The 9,286-nt window shown below is 46.7% G+C and overlaps 1 protein-coding gene across 1 annotated transcript in view; it reads right to left on the bottom strand.

Moving 5' to 3' along the window:
- Nucleotides 1–5,641: 5,641 nt before the first annotated feature.
- LOC144611989 (tumor necrosis factor receptor superfamily member 14-like) overlaps nt 5,642–9,286 on the bottom strand; it is a 29,517-nt gene continuing 25,872 nt past the window's right edge. Inside the window, exon 6 of the mRNA XM_078431373.1 lies at nt 5,642–7,059. Within this exon, the coding sequence (XP_078287499.1) occupies nt 6,975–7,059 (85 nt within the window). The 3' untranslated portion in view covers nt 5,642–6,974. The remainder of the gene's footprint in view (nt 7,060–9,286) is intronic.

Below are 9,286 nucleotides of genomic sequence, written 5' to 3'. Positions count from 1 at the left end.
CAGGTCCCTTTGTGTTGTAGTACCACGCAGCTCCTCCCCATTTAGAAAATAACTTGCTTTATGATTTTTTTTTTTTCTTCCAAAATGCATAACTTCACATTTATCAGTATTAAATTTCATCTGCCAAGTCGCTGCCCACTCTCCTAGCTTATCTAAACATAGCACAAAAAGTAAGGACATTTGTGTTTGGTAGATTATTTCTTTGTTGTAACAATGCTTCTTGGCAATAAATCTTATACCGTTGGAAAGCCTGTTTATTTCCCTTTTAAATGGTGCCACATTTGTAAGGAACATGCATTTGTGGGATGAGCAGCAGAGCTGAGTATAAGGGTTGCGCCCATGAAAAATTTGCCAAATCTTCTCTGCCAATGCCAAACAGCTTATTCTGCTGTTGCTATTGACTCTTGTTTTGAGCTTCTGGTCCCCCAGGTGCTGACAATCAGGTGCCTGATTGGCACCTGATTGGCAGCATCTGTGAGCATGGGCCCTGCTGCAGTGGTCAGTAGGTGTCTGCTCCAAGAATCGGCATGCCACGTTTGACTGATCTGGATAGGGCCCGTGCGATAGGGCAACTTCAAGCTGGTGTTCCGCAAAACCAAATTGCAGCATTATTTGGAGTGAGCCCTAGTACCATCTCCAAAGTGAAGGCCAAGTTCCATATAACGGGGGATGTCAGAGACAGGCCGCGAAGTGGGCGTCCCAAGAAGACGACACCCGAAGAAGACCGTTTCCTCACCCTGTCAGCACTTAGGAACCGTAGGCTGTCTTCTACAGATTTGCAGTCAAGGTTTGCAGGACGATATGGCCGACGGCTCTGCCCAGACAATTCGGAACAGACTGCACGCAGCCGATCTCCGGTCTCATAGGGCTGCCAGGAGGCCTGCCATGACTGCCCTTCACCGTCAGGCCCATTTGCGCTGGTGTCGGCAACACGTGCACTGGAACCTGAACATGTGGAGGAACGTTATGTTCAGCGATGAGTCCAGATTCTGCCTACGGCAGTTGGATCATAGGGTCAAAGTGTGGAGAAGACGCGGAGAACGCTATGCTGATTGCTGCACCGATAGAGTAACATCTTTTGGTGGAGGCAGTGTGATGGTGTGGGGCGGCATCTCCCTCACTGGAAAAACGAGGCTTGTCATCATTGGAGGCAATCTCAATGCAGAGAGATATCGAGATGAGATTCTGCAACCAGTGGCAATCCCATATCTCCACAGTCTGGGTCCGAACTCTATCCTCCAAGATGACAATGCTCGCCCCCACAGAGCAGGGTTTCTCAGAGACTACCTCCAGAATTTGGGAGTGGAGAGGATGGAATGGCCTGCCAGCAGTCCTGACCTCAACCCCATTGAACACTTGTGGGATCAGCTTGGGCGTGCTGTTCGTGCCAGAGTGACCAACACAACCACGTTGGCCGACTTGCGACAAATGCTGGTTGAAGAATGGGATGCCATCCCACAACAGTGTGTGACCAGGCTGGTGACCAGCATGAGGAGAAGGTGCCAGGCTGTTGTGGCTGTGTATGGTTCTTCCACACGCTACTGAGGCTCCTGTTTATTAAATGAATAAATTGTTAAATTGCCAATATGTCTTGTTTCTTCAGACTTCAATCATCCAATCCACCAAACAACACCGAACAAGAGTCAATGGCAGAATAAGCTGTTTGGCATTGGCAGAGAAGATTTGGCAGATTTTTCATGGGCGCAACCCACATACTCAGCTCTGCTGCTCATCCCACAAATGCATGTTCCTTACAAATGTGGCACCATTTAAAAGGGAAATAAACAGGCTTTCCAACGGTATAAGATTTATTGCCAAGAAGCATTGTTACAGCCAAGAAATAATCTACCAAACACAAATTTCCTTACTTTTTGTGCTATGTTTATATCCTTTTGCAGGCTTTTTTAAACTTAAAGCATTGATCAAATAATGAAACAAGAAGCGATACAATTGCGAATACATGGCACACAGCAATATAGCAGTAAAGCAACAATTATAATTATCAAAATAATACTTCCATAGTGCCACACAAGACCCCAGATCGATCCCCATCCATTAAACCAGTTCCACATACCCTGTGTTCGGTCCTCAGCAAGTTTTCTCCCCACACCCTTGATCTTGGCTATTGCCTCGTTTATATGGGTTGCCAAATTAGTGATATTGGAGGATTCATCAGGAATACAAGTACAACATTCCTGTCCAACGATAGCACAGGTGCCGCCTTTCTTGGCCAGAATTAATTCTAAGGCCATACGATTCTGTAGCACCACCATTCTCATTGAGACCATTGCGGCTGTAAGTGACCCGATTTGGGCTTCAGTCTCTGAAATGGCAGTAACTGTATTATTAGCCAATTCCTCCAATTGCCCAGAAAGGTGGTTAGCCTCCAATATACTCCGACTTACTCCATACCAGGGTAGCATGGTCATCCCGATACCTTCACTTGGGGGGATAAACCGCTTTGTTAACAGAGATGTGGGTGCAAGGTTTTTAAAGGGGGGATGATGTTATTAGATTAAAATGTCGTATAGCAGGAACAACATAAGCAAGATAGCAGCACCCCTTCCAGTGATGGGGGCCGGTCAACCATCTTACCACACTTTCATTGTCCTGTGGCATCCCCAGTAACCACGGGTAAGCCCAAATGATTAGTATAGTATTCTTCGTCCTCAGTGTTTACACCGGTAGGGTCATAGCAAAGGGTCACATGAGGGGTGGTCAAGTTATCAAACAGTGCACGTGGGGTCAGGTCAATAGCCCACCACTGTGGCAGCATCTCTGGGTGCTGGACCATAATGTGTGATGTAGGACCCTCCTCTATCGCTATGCCCTCATTTGTGCATGTGATGGTGACAAACAAGCCTTGTAGCAGGTCACGGCCTGCTAGGCAGCAGCTGATACCGGTGGAGACTGAGAATGGGATAGTGCAGCATCGATTCATCGCCTGAACCTGAAGAGGCACAGTTAGGGGGTAGCTTCGGGACTTTCCTTCAAGTCCAGAGAGGTGTATGTTGGTGCCGGAAAGGGGAAAGGCGTGGCGCTCAACCATCTGTCGGTCGAGGGTGGATAGGCTCACTCCAGTATCTATTAAAAAGGTTATCTCAACTCCCTCCACTAATATGTTCATCATTTGTTCCCCCCTTTCCCTGGCAATGGCGGGGAACATAGTCTTTCGAGAATCGCCGGGGAAGGGTCAATCCTGGTTGTGAAAGGGGTGCCCGGTGCCAAAAGAGTTTCCCCGGGGTGCAGGACGTTGGTCCAGGGCACTTGGAGCAGTCACGTTTCCAGTGTCCACGTCCCCCACAATTAAAGCAGGTGCTTTGGTTTGGGTCAGGGCCTTGGGGACCTTGGTCACTTATAATTAAAACGCCGAACCCGTCAGTCACGGGGAGGTCCCCTATAGGCCGGGCGATTCAAATCCCGTGGAGGGCGCCGATTCTGTTGTTGATAATAAATGGTAGAGGGGTCCAAAGGAGGTGGCAGGGTCCATTCACTCCCTCCCTCTGCATCCGCAGTGGTCCCTAATGAATTACCAAACGGGCGGGCAGCATATTCACGTTTGACCACCACGGGATGTAGTGCGCTAGTCTCACTCTTAGCTCTGGGCCATTGAGCACATGCTGCTCGTCGCATGCCGTCTATCTTTTCCCTGCCCATTTCCAAGTCAACTTTAATCAGTTGGGAGGTGACAGGAGGTAGACACTGTATCAACATAGCATTAAACTGCATGGAAACCCGACCATTGTTGAAGGCGTCATCATCAGCATAGTTCCGGTAGAGGGCTGTGAATCGTTCCCAGAACTGGATACCAGTTTCCTTCTGAAGAGGTTTACATTCTAATACTCGGGCCATGTCTAGAGGGAGCTGCAAGATCTGGCGCAAGGCTCCAATATTAGAGCTTTTTGTCGTTCGCCGTTTGCTTCGGCAGCTATTATTTCAGTCCAGGTATTCAGAGGTGGGTTGGCAGGGACGACATTGCGGGACATCTGAGCTGTCCATTTGCTGAATTCGGTAGCATCTAATAGTGTGGAGAGGACTGTAAAATGATCTTCAGGGCTGGCTGAATAAACTCGCATCATTGTGGCAAAGTAATCAGCGAACTGTGCTCTCTGTGTGTGCTTATCAGGAGCCTTTTGAACCACAAGGGCCATGTCTGCCTCCTTCCATGGGACAGCCAGTGGAATGGGAGGTTGCCCATTCTGAGGATTAGGCATCATACGCAGTGGGTATTCTGTACTCGTTGTATCGAATTGTATCGTCTGTTTTATGTCAGTGTGATTTTTAACTCTTTCACCAATGGTCTGTTGCGGGGTTACGGTAATTTGTGTCTGGTGCAATTGTGGAGGTGTGGGTGAAAGGGGTGCTGAGGCAGGAGAAGCAGAACCTGTGGCTGACGAATATGGTGGTGGCAAATTTTAGGCTAGTTGTGGTCTTAGTTCCCAGTCATCCTCTGACACCAAGTCCGAGGATGCAAATAATTCAGCTATTCCAGACAACGGGTCCTCCTCCAGTACTGGATACAAACCTCCCTTGTTTTCATCTGAGCGCACACCGGATTTGGTTTTTGTATTGTTTTGAGTGAAAGACTCACAGCCGCCTGTATTACTCCTCTTATCATAAGCCTGACACTCGGCTTGTAATAACTCCCAACCTTTCTTTGCTCCCGTGAGCCCACATACCGCAATCCCTCTGACACATGCATTGTTCATTCAACTTCGATCTCGCATTTCCTCATGGCGTTTAACTGCTTCCTCCTTCCATTCTTTAATAGGCTTTTTCCATTTCTTTCCCGCATCACGCTCCCACATCAATTGTTCTGCCCTGTTTAAAGTCTCAACATTCCATGCTCCCCCTGCTGGCCAGGCCTCGTCACCCAGCCGCGTAGTCAGAGACGCTGACAATTGTCTGATATCTTTACTTTTTCCCAGATCCAAAAAACACATGTGCTGTACCGGCGACGCACCGTCGCTCTTATCTATAACCTGTCCCATTCCTGGCCTGACACTCGATCACTATACCACGGTATAATATTCATCTTAAATTGACCCAGACCACAGACTCATGCGATAAAGACTCTTGCCTCAATTCCCTTGCTTGTGTTTGTTGTTTGATCTCGGTTGGGAACCAGATCAACCTCGGGCGAGGGACCACAATGTTCCAGTGAGTCGGATGTCGGGGACCCAACTCAAGGGGCTGGGATTGTGCACAGAATCCCCCTCCGAAGTCTCCGTTTCACTGTTGCCACTTATTCGCCCTTGTCGTCCGTCCCAACGAGATCCTGCCGACTACGCCAAATGTGAAAGTCGCCTAGACTATTTATGAAAGAATTCAAAGAACACAAGACTCAGTTAAAACTTTTTACTTTAACACCGGTGGGAGAAGACACAGAGACCCGAGTGCACTGTTGTTCACTCAAGCACCTGCTTCTGTCCTCTCAAAGAATATACAGATTATTTGGAAGGGTGGGCTGAAAGATGGCAGATGGAGTTTAATGCTGATAAGTGTGAGGTGCTGCATTTTGGTAGGACAAATCAAAATAGGACGTACAGGGTAAATGGTAGGGAATTGAGGAATGCAGTGGAACAGAGGGATCTGGGAATAACTGTGCATTGTTCCCTGAAGGTGGAATCTCATGTGGATAGGGTGGTGAAGAAGGCATTTGGTATGCTTGCCTTTATAAATCAGAGCATCGAGTATAGAAGTTGGGATGTAATGTTAAAATTGTACAGGGCATTGGTGAGGCCGAATCTGGAGTATGGTGTGCAGATCTGGTCGCCAAATTATAGGAAGGGTACAGAGGAGATTTACTAGAATGTTGCCTGGGTTTCAGCACTTAGTCTACAGAGAGAGGTTGAACAGGTTGGGTCTTTATTCTTTGGAGCGTAGAAGGTTGAGGGGGGACTTGATAGAGGTTTTTAAAATTTTGAGAGGGACGGACAGTTGACGTGGGTAGGCTTTTCCCTTTGAGAGTGGGGAAGATTCCAACAAGGGGACATAGCTTCAGAATTGAGGGACAAAAGTTTAGGGGTAACATGAGGGGTAACTTTTTTACTCAGAGGGTGGTGGCTGTATGGAATGGGCTTCCGGTGGAAGTGGTGGAGGCTGGCTCGATTTTATTATTTAAGAGTAAATTGGATAGGTATATGGATTAGAGGGGATTAGAGGGTTATGGTCTGAGTGCAGGTAGATGAGACTAGGTCAGGGAGAGTGGTCGGCGTGGACTGGTAGGGCCGGACAGGCCTGTTTCCATGCTGTAGTTGTTATATGGTTATATGGTTATTAGTCAGTATTTATACAGTTAAAAGCAGCACAAAGCACGTGCAGTGATTTTCCATGGTTTCATAGCATAAAGCAGTCTCAACAGATACAGAGTAGAGTTCCCATAATAGAGTTGCTTTAATTGTGTTAGGGAGTCAAACAGGAGTAAAGGGGAGTTGCATACCAAAGAGGCCACCATTGTGTGATAAGGAGGCACCATTGGATTTGGCTCGGAGCATTGGAACATCCAGTCCTTGAGTGAACAACTTCTAAACCCTGAAAAACAACTTCTAATCTGCAGGTGTCTGGTATAGTGAAGCCCGACTTCCCACGGGAACATGTTCAGCTTAAAGAGCATATTCAGCTCAAAATGTATGCCAGTTAGCAAAAAATGGTTTCCAGTTAGCACAAAATGGTTTCCAGTTAGCACAAAATGGTTTCTACAGAATTAACCCTTACATTCCCCCCTTTGATTGTTCTATAATCACAACTCTAACTTAAAGCATAGATCAAATAATGAAACTAGAAGCGATACAATTGCGAATACATGGCGCACAGCAATATAGCAGTAAAGCAACAATTATAATTATCAAAATAATACTTCCATAGTGCCACACAAGACCCCAGATCGATCCCCATCCATTAAACCAGTTCCACATACCCTCTTAACCAAACCAGAAAAATGGGTTCCACATTAAAATATTTGCACATGAAGACTAATACAGTATAAACGCTACAATGGCTGATAATATTATTATGATGGTTTGACACTTCAAGTTTTCAGCAGTATTTCCAATGTTACTGTGGAAACAAAATGCAAAGAGAAATATAAAATTATTATTTTAAGAATGTAATGAAAGAATAGTTATGAATATTAATATCCAATAGATTAAATGCACTGGTGTCAATTCTTTTTCTGTTATTTTAATGAAGTAATTAAACATTAGATGGGATCAAGAACCTATCAATTGCTGCTGTAAAAATATCAATTGACTTGGCCCCCCACAGCCTTCTGTGGCAATGAATTCCACAGATTCACCACCCTCTGGCTAAAGAAATTCCTCATCTCCATTCTGTAGAAATGTGTCTTTATTCTGAGTCTGTACCCTCTGGTCCTAGACTCTACATTTACTGGAAACATCCTTTCCACCTCCACTCTATCTAGGCCTTCATTATTTGACAGGTTGCAATGAACCTCCCCCTCCCCTTCTAAACTCTGATCACTAATGACTGCGCAAGGGCATTTTATTACACATGTTATTCCACCTTCCCTAAATTGAACTCCAAAACACGGCTCCTCATTTCTTAATGCACACCCAATCCCGTTTCCCCATTCCCCACGTGCACTCTGATCTGCATCGACTCCTGATCAGCAATTCTCATCTTTGGATGGCACATTGGTGCAACTGGTGGAGCTGCTGCCTCATGGCTCCAGAGACCCAGGTTCAATCCTGACCTCGGATGCTGTCTGTGTGGAGTTTAAACGTGCTCCCAGTGACCATGTGAAGTTCCTCCCACTTCCAGAACCAGGGGCCACAGTTTGAGAATAAGGGGTAGGCCATTTAGAACGGAGATGAGGAAAAACTTTTTCAGTCAGAGAGTTGTAAATCTGTGGAATTCTCTGCCTCAGAAGGCAGTGGAGGCCAATTCTCTGAATGCATTCAAGAGAGAGCTAGATAGAGCTCTTAAGCATAGAGGAGTCGGGGAGAAGGCAGGAACGGGGTACTGATTGAGAATGATCAGCCATGATCACATTGAATGGTGGTGCTGGCTCGAAGGGCCAAATGGCCTACTCCTGCACCTATTGTCTATTGTCAAAAGTCGTGCAGGTTTGTCGGTTAATTGGTCTCTGTAAATGACGCCGAGTCTCCAGGTAAGGGGTAGAATCTTGGGGCAGTAAATGGGAAGGCGAGGAGAATAAATAAAAATGGGATCAGCATTGCATTCGTGCAAAAGTGTGTCACAGAGTTGCATAGCATGGGAACAGGATCTTTGACCCACCGAGTCTGTGCTCATCAACCACCTGAATGATGGGTGGCATGGACTCAATGGGCCGGGGAACCTGTCTCTGTGACTCTAACTCCCAGCAGTCACTTGTGGAAGTACATACCTCCCAAGAGCAACCTTGAATCAGAACAGAGCATGAAGGAAGAAATAAATGGGAACCTGTCAGAAGGGTATGGTGATATCCATGAGGAATTTTCATATCATATCATATCATATATATACAGCCGGAAACAGGCCTTTTCGGCCCACCAAGTCCGTGCCGCCCAGCGATCCCCGTGCATTAACACTATCCTACACCCACTAGGGACAATTTTTACATTTTACCCAGCCAATTAACCTACATACCTGTACGTCTTTGGAGTGTAGGAGGAAACCGAAGATCTCGGAGAAAACCCACGCAGGTCACGGGGAGAACGTACAAACTCCTTACAGTGCAGCACCCGTAGTCAGGATCGAACCTGAGTCTCCGGCGCTGCATTCGCTGTAAAGCAACAACTCTACCGCTGTGCTACCGTGCCACAAAAAATAAATAGGTGGGCAAAGTGGTGATGGGGTAGAGCTGCTGTCTAAGAGAGCCAGAAATCTTTGCTCGATCCTGACTACGGGCGCTGTCTGTACAGTTTGTACGTTCTCCCCGTGACCTGCGTGGGTTTTCTCCGAGATCTCTGGTTTCCTCCCACACTCCAAAGACGTACAAGTTTGGCTTGGTATAAATGTACAATTGTTCCTGTAGGATAGTGTTAATGTGCAGGGGTTGCTGGGCGGCGCGGACCCGGTGGGCCGAAGGGCCTGTTTCCGCGCTGGATCTCTAAACTAAACTAATAGCGTAGAGAAGCAGATATTTTTTCAGGATGGTTTCTGAGAACAGCACATTATGGTGTGGCACAGGTCACCGCACTGCATCATCCACAGGTGGGGTCGATGTATTGGTACTTCAACAATTGTCTGCTGGACGATGAGTGATTCCACGATTCTGTCAGTTCTGGGGCAACTGAAGGAGAAAGCAGGAAGGCGTTCCCTC

The sequence above is a fragment of the Rhinoraja longicauda genome, chromosome 42 (assembly GCF_053455715.1).
Source record: "Rhinoraja longicauda isolate Sanriku21f chromosome 42, sRhiLon1.1, whole genome shotgun sequence".
NCBI classification, from domain to species: Eukaryota; Metazoa; Chordata; class Chondrichthyes; order Rajiformes; family Arhynchobatidae; genus Rhinoraja; species Rhinoraja longicauda.
The sequence above is the reverse complement of the archived record's forward strand: the minus strand, read 5'-3'. Positions and strand labels throughout refer to the sequence as shown.